The 14,774-nt window shown below is 44.3% G+C and overlaps 1 protein-coding gene across 1 annotated transcript in view; it reads right to left on the reverse strand.

The window, feature by feature from the left end:
* Positions 1-7,107: 7,107 nt before the first annotated feature.
* Positions 7,108-14,774, reverse strand: part of LOC146822633 (dynein axonemal heavy chain 5-like) — a 971,002-nt gene continuing 963,335 nt past the window's right edge. The window contains exon 76 of the mRNA XM_085606815.1: positions 7,108-8,616. Within this exon, the coding sequence (XP_085462941.1) occupies positions 8,398-8,616 (219 nt within the window). The 3' untranslated portion in view covers positions 7,108-8,397. The remainder of the gene's footprint in view (positions 8,617-14,774) is intronic.

Consider the following 14,774-nt stretch of genomic DNA (forward strand, 5'->3'; position numbering starts at 1 on the left):
CCCTCCCACCTGCCTAGCATTGTCAGATGACTGTAACCTGTCCCTGCCACCTCCACCCTGCCTGTCCACATGCCATGCCCCTATCCTCTTCCTCCTGTCCTACATGGTCCATTGTACTGCCACACCCTTCTGCCCTCCCTGGTCTGTTGTGCTGCAACTGCTCCTCCTGCCTGCCCCGTGTGGTCTGTTGTGAGGTCCCTTCCCCTGAACTTTCTTGTCTGTGCACAGGTCCTGACCCTCCCTTCTATCCTCCATTGTCCTTTGTGCATGCCCCTCCACCCTCCTTCTTGCCCATCATAGCCATTGTGCTGTCACTAACCCTCCCACTTGCCATGCATGGTCTTCTGTGCTGCCATGGCCCCTCCCACCTTCCCTGTGTGGTCAGTTAGCTGCCCCTGACCCCCTCCCACCTTCCCTCCATGGTCTGTGTGTATGCCATCACAGTCTCACTGTTGCTCTTCATGGTGTGTCTTGCTTCTAGTGCCCATCCTGCCTGACCTCCATGGCTATCTTGCTGCTCCTGCCCTGCCCCCTTGCCCCCAGCCCTACTCCCTCCCTCCTGGCTTGTCTGTTCCATTGTAATGCCCCTGATCCGTCCCTCCTGCCCTTTATGGTCTGTTATGCTGCAGCTTTCTCTCCTGTCTGTCCATTATGGTCAGCTAGCTACCATAGCCTCTTGCCCCTCTGTTCTCTGTTGTCCATGTGCATGGTCCTGTCCCCTCCCTCTTGCTTTCTATGGATTGTTGTGCTGCACTCCCGTCCTGCATGCCCTGTGTGGTGTATTGTGCTGCTGCAAACCCTGATGCCTGCCCTGCAGGGTCAGTTTGGTGCACCTCTCCATGTCCCTCCTGTCCTCTGTTATCCAAGTCCATGTCCCTATCCCATTTCCTTCCATGATCCAATGTACCATACTTGCGAACATTTTGAACTTGGTAAGAGGGAGATTTTGAAAAAAAACTGGGGTATTGATTTTCCCCTTTGAGTTACATTGAAAAAGAGGATATTGTAGACAGGAGACAGATCAAATAAAGCCCATTTGAGCTTAAAAACATTGGACGTTTCCTGGCTGAATCGGGTCTGTTGGCATGTATGGTTGTACTACCATTGCCTCTTCCTTCTGCCCACAATGGTCTATTACATTGCCACAGCCTTGAAGGAGGGTAGATTTTGTATCACAGGGGGCCCCTGGCCCGTTCTGTCCACACCTGAAGTATGAGACCCTTGTCCTTGCCTTGTCCTTGTGCTGTTCAACGTCTACATGAGGCCGCTGGCAAGTGTCGTCGAACCACATGGCATCAAAATCGTGTCATACGCCGACGACACCCAGCTGGTGGTCTCGCTGGCCACCGAGAACAGTAAGTGCTCCCCTGCCGATCTGCTACACTGCCTAGAGGACATAAAGGGTTGGATGACCAACTCCTCCCTTAAATTAAATGGAGATAAGACGGAACTCATGCTCCTAGGCCCACCTTCTCCAGTTCCATTCACCTCCCTGTGGCCTAATGCACTGGGTCCCCCCCCCACCCCAAAGGAAAGCGTGAAGAGCCTGGGAGTATGGTTGGACAGCAAACTCTCCTTCTCCACCCAGGCCACTAAACTATCTGCCACATGCTTTGGCCTTCTAAGAACCTTGAGGAAGGTTCTTCCACTGCTGCCACTAGAAGCCAAAAAGGTTGCGGTCCAAGGGCTAATCCAGTCTCGCCTTGACTCGAACAATGCCCTATACATGGGGGCACCTGAGTTTACACTTCGAAAACTGCAGGTTGTCCAGAACTGTGCAGCTCGTTCCTTGCTAGAAATCCCGCGCACTCAGTCTGCTAAACCTGCCCTAAAAATTCTCCACTGGCTGCCAGTGAGGCAGAGGATAGCCTTCAAAGCACTGTGCCTGGCGCACCGCACTTTCTGGAACACAAGCCCAGCGATCAACAGAAATCTTGTTAACCCCTACCATCCCAACCGGAACCTACGATCAAAGGAGGCCTTCCTTGCCGTCATTCCCAGAGTAAAGCGAGCCAGAGCAGGGGGAAGAATGTTCTCGCTGAATACCGCCAGGCTCTGGAACGACCTTCCCCTCCCACTCCGGTCCAACTCAAATCTTCTATCATTCCGCAAAAACTTAAAAACATGGCTGTTTGACAAACCCACTGTACCATAGCACCTCCTCCGTCACTTCTGGTCAGCTTAGCGCTTGGACGCCCATGGGCAGCAATCGCGCTCTACAAATACCATTACAATTACAATTACAATTACAATTGCCCTGCCAGCTGCATTTGTAGGCCGTATTAAATTGACCAGCGGGTCCCGTATTGCTATATAATTATCCTGAGACATCCTTACCACTCAGCCAGCATAAAACCCCTGTGTAGGCCCTTCTGTTCAATATGTAGGCCTCTTTGTTAAATTGACCATAGCTCTGCAATTTTAGTGTATAGCAGTCTGAAGGCAGGTCTGCGAGGCCTTCTGATCCAAACTAGTAGCCCCCACCCTACCCGAGTGCTCCGTGCTCGGTATCAAAGTTCAACATCCCCCTGAAGCTGTCGACATACAGTAGGCTGCATCCTGGACTGGTACTTGCGTCCTGGGCAGGTTTCCCGCTTTTAAGGAAGTGGCAACCGCAGAGCGTCAAGTTAGGAGAACTGAGGAGATTTTATACATGAATATATTGAATTCCCGTACAATACCCATTATTTTCTGCTTGCTCTATGGAACTTACGATAAGCGATTGGCCTGAGAGACTGACCTTTTCACCCAGTCCATTGTCAGCATTAAGTGGGTAAATGACGAAATGTCTGGTAAAATCTGCAGTCGAAGCTTTTGGGTAGCATACGTAGGTAGATGTAGCGTGCAAAGGAGCCCACAAAATGATATAAAAAGGGAGCACCCACAGATATCGACGGACTACCTCGCCGTCTGTATGTAGGTTAACAGGCAGTGCAGGTTTTCCCCAAGAGCTGGGAGCTCTTGTCTTCCTTTGCTTAAAATGTCTTGCTCTGCTTTGCTTGAAGTATCTTATTCTATTTTACCTATATGAAATGTCATGTTATGTTTAACCATTGTTCTCTTTACTTTTGCATTTAAAAGATTTTGTATTGTAATTGCAGGAATGCTTGCTCTAAGAGTAAACGTGAGTGTTCCTAGGTAACATTTTCCTTGGTGTAACTTGTTTCTCATGATGCATTTATAGATGTGTTTTCTCTCTCTCTCTGTCAGTACATTAATTGAGATACAGAGAATATTATGACAGCTGTATGATTATCTGGATTCTGTTTTTTGTACTTTATGTCTCTATTCTGCGGTTTCTTTGAAGTTGCATCTTCTCATTAAACTGCCATTGTATTCTGCCTCCAATTCCATGTCTCATATGTCTGTTTTCTTCATTTTTGGAGCAAGCGTTCCTAGGCACCCCGGCTCAAATTAAGGTGCCCCTTTTGTCCCTGACTCACTCTCCTGCTCAGTTCTGTGGTGGCTCCCGGGGATCTGGGGACCGCCCCTAGCTTCCTTGACCCGTAATAGATCTTCCCTCCAACAGCCTCTCTTGCAAGTCCTGTATTGTTGGTTTGTTGCCCCTGCCCCCCTTTCCACTGCCCTCCATAGTCTGTTGTGCTTCCACGGCCCTTCCTGCCTGCTCAGTGTGGTTAAATTGTTGCCTTTGCACCCTCCTACCTGCCTTCAATTTTCAGAGTCCGTGCCCCTGGCCTCTGCCTCTCAACAGTATCCTAATGAACAACTAGATTGCTAACATTCTATATTTATTACAAAAGTGTGGCCTGACATCATCTTGATGTAATCAAAACTGTAATACCTAGAGCATTTCCTTTAGAAATTACATATATGAGAGGGTCTTATTGGCATCAAAATTATGGTTAGTGCTCTAAAAGACTAAAATAAGGACATATTTTCTGAGTTTTCAAATAGCGACAAAGCACTTTTAAATTATTTGTTATCTTTATGTTTTTTTATCCAGTTGACCACTTGATTAAATGTTGCACTTAGGGGAGAGGATGTGGTGTTACTTCCAGAACTGCAGACTTTGCAACTGGGGAACCAGGTTGAAGTTTCTGCTTCAGCTCGACATTCTGTGATTCTGGTCAAATCACTTAGTCTCCCCATGTCTACAACCAAAATGAATTTGTTCTTGTGTGATGTAACCAATGCTCATGTAAAGCACTCCAATACCTGACAAGTCTGCACTATATAACACTGCAAAAACACAAAATAATAAGTGTTTTGCACACTTCTGTCATTGGGCTATATTTGGGCTACATCTGGTTGATTTTGGGCTACATTTGGGCTCTTTTGTCTCCGGTGGCCATCTTGGGAGATTTATTTGTTATGAAGTTTCCTAATTTCCTCATGTACTGCAGTCTCCTCAGTAGGAAATGCTTTCAGTTTTTTACTTTGATTCCATCATGAAGGTATTCAGATATGTCACACATTTGCCATAAATTCTGAATGTTAGCACTCTAGTTGCTCATTAGATCACTGTAGTAAAACTACTCCACCATGGAAGTCTGCTCCTGGTATTAAAAGTGCATGTTTCAGTCTGCATGTCAGAATTTTTTAATGAAATAGAAGAGGATTTGAGAAGTCACTCAAAATGTGCCCTCATTTTCTTTCTTCAGTATTAATCATAATTTCTATGGCAAAATGAACCTCCTCATTGTGTTCCTTTTTAAATTAAATGTTTTAAGTGTTACCAGTTTATTCCAATCAAGATGGCTTCAGGTGTGCCATACTTTTGTCATAATGAAGACAGTAAGCGCTCTAGTTGTTTTTAAGAACATTCTGGGACATTTTGTCATTGGGCTATACTTGGGCTACATCTGGGTGATATTTGGGCTACATTTGGGCTCTTTTGTCTCTGGTGGCCATCTTGGGAGACTTATTTGTTATGAAGTTTCCTAATTTCCTCATTTACTGCAGTCTCCTCAGTAGGAAATACTTTCAGTTTTTTACTTTGATTCCATCAAGAAGGCATTCAGATGTGTCACACATTTGCCATAAATTCAGAATGTTAGCACTCTTTTTGCTCATTAGATCACTGTAGTAAAGCTACTGCTCACCAGGGAAAACTGCTGCTGGTATTGAAAGTGCATGTTTCAGTCTGCATGTCAGAATTTTTTTATGAAATAGAAGAGGATTTGTGAAGTCACTCAAAATGTGCCCTAATTTTTCTTTCTGCAGCACTAATCATACTTTTTATGGAAAAATGAACCCCCTCATTTTGTTCCTTTTTAAATTAAATGTTTTAAGAGTTACCACTTTAATCCAAGCAAGATGGCTTTAGGTGTGCCATACGTTTATCATAAGTAGGACTGTTAGCGCTCTAGTAGTTCTTTGGAACACTCTGGGAAGCTGCAGTAGAACACAAAGGAATCAACTGACAGTCTCTGCCCTTGTTGGATGTACATGTTTTACTGAGAATATCAGACTTCATTCTCACATGACTGAGAAAGATAATGTGAATTTACAGAAAATAAGCTCTCAGTTTAGCCTATAGATCACCTTCCAAACCTCTGTGGTAAAAGCATGAGAAAATATTTTTCTCTCAATCATGATATCCCAGAAGAAGGCTTTTTCACATGGTGAAATCACCTTAGAACATACCACAATTCCTTAAATGAGTATGGTACCATCAACAAATGATTTATAATGTAACTAAAGTCTTAAAACCTTCTATTAACTGCAATGCTTTTTAATGAGGTGCTATCATGTATATTTGTCCCAAGATGGCTGCCAACACTTCTTGGATGAAGTGCTGACAGCCAATCAGATCTCAGGATGAGATGTGTGGTTAGGCTCCGCCCACATATATATATGCTTTTAAATGCTATTTACTCAGGAAATACTGAACAGATTTACACCAGACCTGCAAAAGGCACTTCCTTGACCTTATGGCTACCTCTCTGCCAAATTTCTAGTAATTCTGTTCAGCCGTTCGGGCTGTAGCTCGTTCTAAAGGTCCTATGGAAAAATGCATGGGAAAAACGCGTTTTGGGACCCCCCTTTTATCTCAGCCCCCGCTTGACGAATCCCCCCGAGACTTTCAGGGTAGGAGCGGAGCGTAGCGCCCCACCTATTTTGAGAAATTCGCGAGGATTCATCGACCGGCGCCAAAGTTATTCAAAATAGAATGTTGCGGATTTCCTATGGAAAAGGGGTCCTAACTATAACTACCTACTGGCGACCGCCAGTAGGTAATATATATATATATATATATATATACGAAGAACTCCGTCATCAACCTCCAAATCTGCTGGAAAGACGAAACGGACTAAATCTTCTAAGTGCAAGGTATTTTATTTAGTCCATAAGTGTACCACGCACTGCCATTATATATATATCCACAAACATTCTTCCATAGTCGGGAGCCCCCATCCATGCAGGGCAGCCTCGTAAGATGGGGGCTCCCGACTGTGGAAGAATGTTTGTGGATTCTGATTGGGGAGCATGTCCCGCTTACCTCTCTCTGCTTACTTCATGAAGGATTTCCGGTAATAATAGCACAGAGGTGAGAAAGGGAGCTGGAGGGGAATGGTCTCCTCTGGCGCTGTCTGGAGATACAGTGCTTTCATATTAATTGATACAGGCAACATTTCGAGCTAAGACTGGTAATTAATGGTGCCTTGCTTTTAAACGTGACCATTTTCCACTATAAACACGTGCACTTTGACTACGTGATAATGTGATATCTTTTGACGCAATTAGGCAAAATAAACATGAATACTGCATTTCACAGAATGTATTTATACCACAAGTGCATTATGGGAACTGAAGTTTGCACTAAAGGTCGCGTGCTTAAGTGTATATAGGCCACCAGCACCATGCAGTACTTTTGGCTCAACTGTGGTCAAGGCTGCTGGGACAGCCGAAACGTTAGGAAGAGAAATCAATGCTTCCTGTTTACATTGGAATAACCCTGGTGTTCTCCGGACTGAGGCCTCGACATTTCTTTTGTTTGGGATATATATATGTGGATATATATATGTGTATATATATATATATATATATATATATATATATATATATATATATATATATATATATATATGGCTTATAAAGCAATTAGGCAGCAGTCATTTTCAATAGAATACATTATTTATTTAACACAATGCTCCATTTACAAATACTGTATGTTGTTCAATGTCAAGTCGTATGCTTACTATGACATGATGTATTCTGCTTTGACTGAGCGTTAACTTTTTGACATACTTGATTAGACATAACTAAATATATGAAAATATTGTATCCTTCTTTAACACCACTATAAAGTCAGCTATAAACATTGGTGTTCAAGCACGTCCTTTGGCTTTGCCACTAGGTTAAATTAATCCATTTCCCCTCTTACTATTCTTAAATAACTTGTATTTTCAAAACTACAAAATCTACATCCAAAAGAGATTCGAGCGTGGTTCCTAGCAAAGGTCATAGCGTGACTGCTAGACATTTAAGAAAACAACAAAATGTGTAAACCCTTGACATAATTGGGTTAGTGTCTTGCAAGAGAAAGTCCTGAAATTGTGTCATGTAGAGTTTATTGTTAACATACATTTAGTTGTATGGACAGTGACAGCCCCTCCGCTAAGGCAGAGGAGCGTCTCCCCACTGCTTTGCAGAAGTGAAATAAAGGAAAAATAAAATGATAATAACTCATTGTTATTATCATTTTATTTTTTCCTGCTGCTGCAGCTTTGCGGGCAGGGAGGGGCTGCTCTGATGACAGAGGAGCAAGGGGAGGAGTGGTGGCACACTGTAAGTGCGCATGACTGTTTGGCCGACCATCTCAGGCAGGCCAAAATGTCTTGCACACTTTACATGTTCGTCTATGGACTGTAATACACAGCCTGGGTGGAAAACATGCCCAGGCTCCCGCTGCCTTTCCAAGCGCCAAATCATGGTGCTCAGACCAATCACATTGCTGCATTGCAGTGTTGTGATTGACTTAGGGGAGCCTGGGTGCTTCCTGTTCTGGCCCGATGTGGAGGAGAGTGGAGGGGAGATGCAGCGATAAGGTGTGTTTTTTTTTCTTTCTTTTTTTACAACCCCTTACCTTTAGCCCTGCCCCCTGCCCTGCCCCCCCCCCCATCCATGTAGACCACCATTTGCTACGGAGTCCTAAAAACCAATGCACGTTGGCCTGTTAAAATATCCAAGTGGTATAGCGTAAAATTGAATTGATATATAATATTATATAATATTGACGAGGAATGATATCTTAAGATGGTCCCACTGAATATTTACAAGTTATTCAGACTATAGTTTTATCCTTCTGTTGTTTTCGATTCATGTTGAGTCCAAGCGTCTATGTGCAAAATACAATAATATAATATATTGCAGAAATCCATAGGTCCATGCGGAATAGCCGCACGCTTCAGCTCTCCGATTCATTTGCCGTCCCTACTTTGAGTCACAGAGCAGGGCGACGCCCCTTAAAGTCCAGTGTTCGGGGGGTTGCACGGTTTTCAAGAACAGAGTGAAAATGAAGGTGAGGTCTGTCCGTCTTGGCTTTTTGTACACAGGGCAGGCATACAGGCTGAATTGTTGCTTCTTGGGGTCTGCAGAAGCTGTTGTGCTGATTGCATAGACGTGCACGACAGGAAGATTAGTGAACAGCACCTGAAAATCACAATAATAAGAATTAAGATCAATATAAACCGATTAATTAGAGGGAAACTTTTAAAGCAATTTAGGATTTAGTCTCTTCAGATCAGTGGTACAGCATGTACCTATCACATTCCTGATTTTTTATTTACCCAATAGACAAGGCGCTTGGACTTTACATTAAGCACTAGTGACCAATCAGTCGCTTGAATCACTCAAATTGCAATAAATGTTTTGCACTTTTAGTTCAAGGAATCTTATTTCTTTAACAGTTATGGCAGGAAGGCAAAATAATTTTGCTGAAAAAACTAAGATTCTCTATATTTTGGTATTTGTTTTCATTCTCCACGCCAATTCTGGAGGGAATCAATTGTTTTCTTATTCATTATCATTTTTAACTGGCCGAAGTTCAGAAATTGATTCTACAAAGGAGGTATGCTATATAGAAATTAAAAAAGTAAAACAGCAGATTTAAATCATGCTTCTCATCAAACATAAAAAATCATCAGAACATACCACTTCTCCCACATACTCCGTTTCTCTGCCTCATTAAGTACTGCGGGGCAGATTTACAAGCCTCTTGTGTCACTTTTGCGTCACGTTTCCCATGTTAAAAGTGACGCAAAAGTGGCGCAAGGGGCTTGTAAATCTGCCCTTCCATACTTTTATCTGCACTATGCTGTTCAAACAAGACCCTATCAGCTACCATACCATGTCTCCTGAGTTCAATAATTGGAGTGATGTAACTTTTTGGCCACCTGTGAGCAGCTTTTTCGTGGGGTCCTTGGGCAGTCAGTGGTTACTGAGTAGCATTTGCGGTGGGCACCATTGTTCACCACTGGTGTCCAAAAGGGACAATATTGACAACCTTCAAATAGGATAGTCAAGCTACGCCCTTTAGGCACATGACTCACTCTTGGTGGACAGGCTGAGCAGTCAAGGCATTGTCCAAGAGGGGGAGTTGAGGATTAAAATCATTGTGACACACTCCATACTAACCTATACACAAGTATATAACTCTTTCTTCAGGAGGAAAAGCTTCAGACAGATGACATAAATACTCTGTGGGGTTCTGTAGAGTCACCTATGGGAACAAAAGGTCTAGCAATTCCTTTATCCGTTCACGATTGACATGAAGGTTGTCCTACTAGTTCAAGTGCCCTAGAGATATACGACCCTGTGCCCATCCACATAAGCGTTTGGATGAAACTGTGAGTGTTGGGATTCACTTGGATCAGGGTTCTCCAAAGTCAGTCCTGGAGGACGGGATCCATGCCAGATTTTTAAGAGAACTACATTTATCTAAATGGGGTATGCTAAAAATCTGGCATGGATGCAGCCCTCCAGGACCGACTTTGGAGAACCCTAACTTGGATGGTGGTTCCTGGATCAGACTCCCACACATCAAATGACACAGAAGCCACCTTCACTTGACTACTGAAAAGCCCTCAGTATTTAAAAAGAGAATGGCTTAAACGTTTGAAAATGTCGGTACTTCTGCAATCCTGGAGGGACATTCCTGTTAGTACTGTTCGCCAGATTTTGCACTCCACATATTATAGCACAACTCTTTGTTGACAAAACTTGAACACATATCACCAACTTACAGCTTACATGAGAGGGTAGGAAAAACATAGGCAACGAAAATGTATAAGGACAGTTTGGCACAGCTTCCCAAAGGCATGCTGAGGCCTCCTGTCCTTACACTTATTTTTCATATGACTCACTCCTTTCTCAGCTCACCTCGTCTTGATACCCACAAACAGCTAACCCCACATGCCCAATCACCACGCCGGGATGGCTTGACTCCTATATTATGAAAGCACTCTGCTCAAGACACCTTTCTCACTTGAATCTACCCTTTCTGTTTCAAAACTACCAGAATCATCTTTTTATTGAAAATGGTCACCTCCCAACCTCTACCTTGACTCCAAAGTTCAGCCCTTTTCGCAGCTCCGCACATTTTTGACAGTTAAGAATGAATAGTTTTAATATACTTATCCAGCACCTCACCACCAATAATTTCCACCACTCCAGCAGTTAGGCTTCCTCAGAACATATTCTTCCCAGACAGCTTTCACATTCTTCTAACTTTACAAACGGTGCCTATTTCGCCACACCAATTCTTGTCTTTGATATACAGCCTACTTTTATGCCCAATGGCACAGTTAGACGTCACTGGTACTGCATTCATTCATTCATTATCAACTTTATTTCGGCCACTAGGGCCGTAAAAGAATAAAGCAATACAAAAATGCAGTAAAAAACACAATACTCATAGCATGTTAAAATACATCAGTTAGAAGTTACTATTTAGCAGTAAGGAACCTATTCAAGCTCAGTGTTTGATTTTATACAGCGATTACGACTAATCTACATGGCTGTTAGGAATTTCGCAACTGCAAACACTGTGGGTGCTGATAAGTCAGTTTTTAAAATTCTGTAAGCTGGAATATGGTGCTTAAAACCCAGATTTTTTAAAAGTGGAAGGAGGCAATATCTTGATCTATGGTATGCTCGACAAAAGAATATTATGTGCAAGTCAGACTCAGAAGGATGGCCACATGCTGGACAATGTGTTACTAACTGAGAGTGTGACCATCTGGCAGTGTGAGCTCCTAGAGGCAGAGTGCCATAGCGCCATTGCAAATAGAGTTTCCTGGTTAGCATTGGTTCAAGAGCATCTAGGACTACTTCTCGCTTATACATATCTTTGAATCCCAGGAATTGCTCCGTTAAAGACCCAGGCCTAGCCTTCAAAGATAGAATGCGTAAGTTGTACTCATAGTAGGCCAATGAGATGGTTTTACGAGAGGTCCTACAGCATGCATTGGCTGGGTCAGACCACAGATCGGGTCTACCTATTGACTCGCAAGATTGTTTGACGTACAGTAGCCATGGTACTCGGTCAGATCTTACAAGACGCAAGATCTCTTGCAACTCCGTTCTGTAGTTCACGAGCTCTGGGGTACACCATAATTTGCGCCAGAAAATTAGTGGTTTAAGGCCAAGCTCGACCGCAATGGGTCTTAAACCCATATCTAATCTTAGAGGTAATAGTGGAGTGCTAGTCGGAAGAGCTGTCAACTGCCTCAAGAAATTGTTTTCAGTGATCTGCAGTTTCTGATTTGATGTATGTCCCCAGATTTCGCCCCCATATAACCCAGCCGCCCTAGCCTGAGTTTTATAAATATGGAGACGTGGGCCTAGTGGTTTGTAATTCAGCCCACTCATCATCCTGGAGATGGCGCCTGTCATCTGTGACAACTTCAGATGTACTTTTGTCTGATGTGAGTCCCACTTCATAGATTGGTTAAAAATGACCCCCAAGTATTCAAAAGTGTATACCCTCTCTAGGCTGGAAGTCCCTATCCGCGGGTTCGATCGGGTTGAGGCAGGCGGGTTGAAGATCATGTATTTAGTTTTTGTGGTATTTATCTCCAGCCCATGAGACTTACAAAAGTCAACAAATCCATTGAGGACCCTTTGTATGCCCATAGGAGATTTGGAGAGCAGCAGGGTATCATCCGCAAACATAATTGCTGGTACCCTGGTGCCCGCCAACCTAGGGGCATCGATGTTAGTTAACCCGTTTAAATGGCTAAAAACCCCGTTGACAAAGAGGCAGGAAAGGGTAGGTGCCAGCACGCAGCCCTGTCTAACCCCTCTGTCAACGGGAAAGGGTTCCGAAAGGGTTCCTCCTCTGCCACACCTTACCCTTGCATAATTGCCCTGATGTAATTTTTTCAAGATAATAAGTAAATCAGCGGGGGCCCCCAGGGCTGTCAACACAGCCCAGAGTTTGTCCCTAGGGACTAAGTCGAATGCCGCTCGCAAGTCTACAAATATTGTGTATAGAATACCCCCCTCGATTGTTACCGACTTCCAATAGAGGAGGTTCAAACGGAAGATTTGAACCGCCGTTGAAACACCCCTCCTAAAGCCTGCTTGGAACGGATTCAGAATATTGTGTTCGTCCATCCAGATCTGAAGTCTGTTCAAAATCAGTCTGCCAAAAATGTTTTGAGGGACGTCTATGAGACTAATCGGTCTGTAGTTGGCTGGGAGCAGAGGAGAGCCCTTTTTGTATATGGGGACGATCTCTGCGCCCAGCCAAGAAGAAGGGACTTCCATGCCACCCAAAATGCAATTAAATAATAGGGCAAGATAGGGTGTCCAAATATCCGGCTCCTGCTTGAAAAGGTCACCCGGAAGACCGTCCAAACCAGGAGCCTTGCCTGATGCCAGTCCAACAATGACCATTCTAACCTCCTTGATTGTAAACAAAGGCATTTCTATGGGTTCTTCAACCAGTGGTAGGGGAGTAGCGGCCAATTCCCCAGCTGGTAGTTGGTATAGCGATCGAAAGTGGTCTGACCATACACTGGCTGAAATATTCGGCTCCAGTGCTGTGGCCAGTTCCATCGAACCAGTGTTCACTATTCGCCAAAATTTTCGTGAGTCACCCACGGCGAGTGATGCAGAGAGGGTTTCCCATTTTTGGTGTTCCCATTCTTTTTTTGCGTTGCTGATTAGAATTTTATAGGCAGATCTCTTAGCCCTGATTACCTCACTTCCCATACCGGCCTTAATGGAGTTCAATAAGCTTGTTTTAGCGTTGCGGCAGGTTTTATTATACCAAATTGGTCCAGCAACGCGACCATTGTCCCTCTTTACTTCGCAGGTGAATATTGCGGATACTGAGGCCGAGAGGTCTCTGTGGGATTGCCCTAGTTGTTCTCGGACACTCTGGATTGTGTCATGAGCCATACGTCCCTGTACCTTTTCAAGTATGGGAACTACCCTCGCGTAAAGCAAGGGAATCTTCTCTGGGTTAGAAAATAATTTCTCCCACTTTATTCTGCGTCTGTTTCCTGTAAGGCCGAGCCCATCCTCCGGAGGCACCCTCTGACTCGGCATTAAGTCTAGACCAGGATGGACATATTCCAATTCAAGCGCATTATGATCGCTGTCCTCCCTGGGTAGCACCCGGAAGTCAGCAATGCCCACCCAATGAGCTAAAGGAACAAGTATATAGTCCAATCTTGACTCTCTTCCCCTGCTATTAAAGGTGTAGCTAGCCGGTTTATCCGAGGATGCCCTACCATTACATGCCCGCAGTCCATAATTCATGGTTAAGGCGGTAATTTGTATGGCAAGATCGGTCCAAGCTCTAGGAGCCGATGCTTGCAGGGGGGTATGGACCATTCCGTGTCTTCCTCCTCTGCTAAATCTATCAATAGGCCCGGAAGGGGCTCATAGTGGGAATTAAGGTCTCCTCCTATCAAAAAGGGAATTCCATGGGAGATATCATCTAAGACAGCAGCCAGCTCCTCTATCGTATGGGATGCCTGCAAGTTCTTAGTTGGTCTGGAGTATACATTGATCAACAGAAGGCTGTTTGCATTCGGCCATTCAAGCCGGACCACAAGAATATCATCCAAGTTTTGTGAGTAAATATCAGCCCTGCAGCCCAAGTCACTAGATACCCAGATAGCCAAACCTCCCGAGGGGCGTCCTGTGCCAGCCCATTTTGCCTGCTTAGAGAATGTGGCAAAACCCGCGTGATAAAGATGTTCTCTCGCCCAGGTTTCTTGGAAGAGACAAATGTCTTGGGCCTGGATATATGCACACCATTCCGGACAATTTTCTTTGTTAACCAGACCCGCCACATTCCAGGATAGGATCTTAAGACAGCGGCCGTTGGGTCTCTCTGTTGCTGGGGTTATAGGTACAACCTCCCTCATTACCTGCCCTAAAGGTAAGACGCCCTGTGCGTACAACACTTGCAGTGGGGGTTCCTCGGAAGAACTGGGCGTTGAGAGGGGAGTTCCGGAATCTATCTCCCTGACCTAGTATACCCCGCTGGTTTTATTCTTTTCTCGGGGAACAGCAAACCTATCTTGTGTATCAGTAGAACCATTTGACTGTGGGATTTCCTCCCCCTCTATCACCGTTGGTCAATCCACCATGTCAAGACTGCTAAATCTATTATATGTGGAAAAATAGTCAAGGCTAGATTGCTTGGTATGGGCAATTAGTCTTGGTACTCTGGAAGCCTGATTTCTTGCCCTTCTAAGCACTGTTTCCCATTGGTCCTCCCGCATTTCGCAGTTAGGAGTTGGATAGAAAAAAGACAGGGGAAGGGAGTGTATTGATGACCCTTGTGTCTG

The sequence above is a fragment of the Triturus cristatus genome, chromosome 5_2 (assembly GCF_964204655.1).
Source record: "Triturus cristatus chromosome 5_2, aTriCri1.1, whole genome shotgun sequence".
Taxonomy (NCBI): Eukaryota; Metazoa; Chordata; class Amphibia; order Caudata; family Salamandridae; genus Triturus; species Triturus cristatus.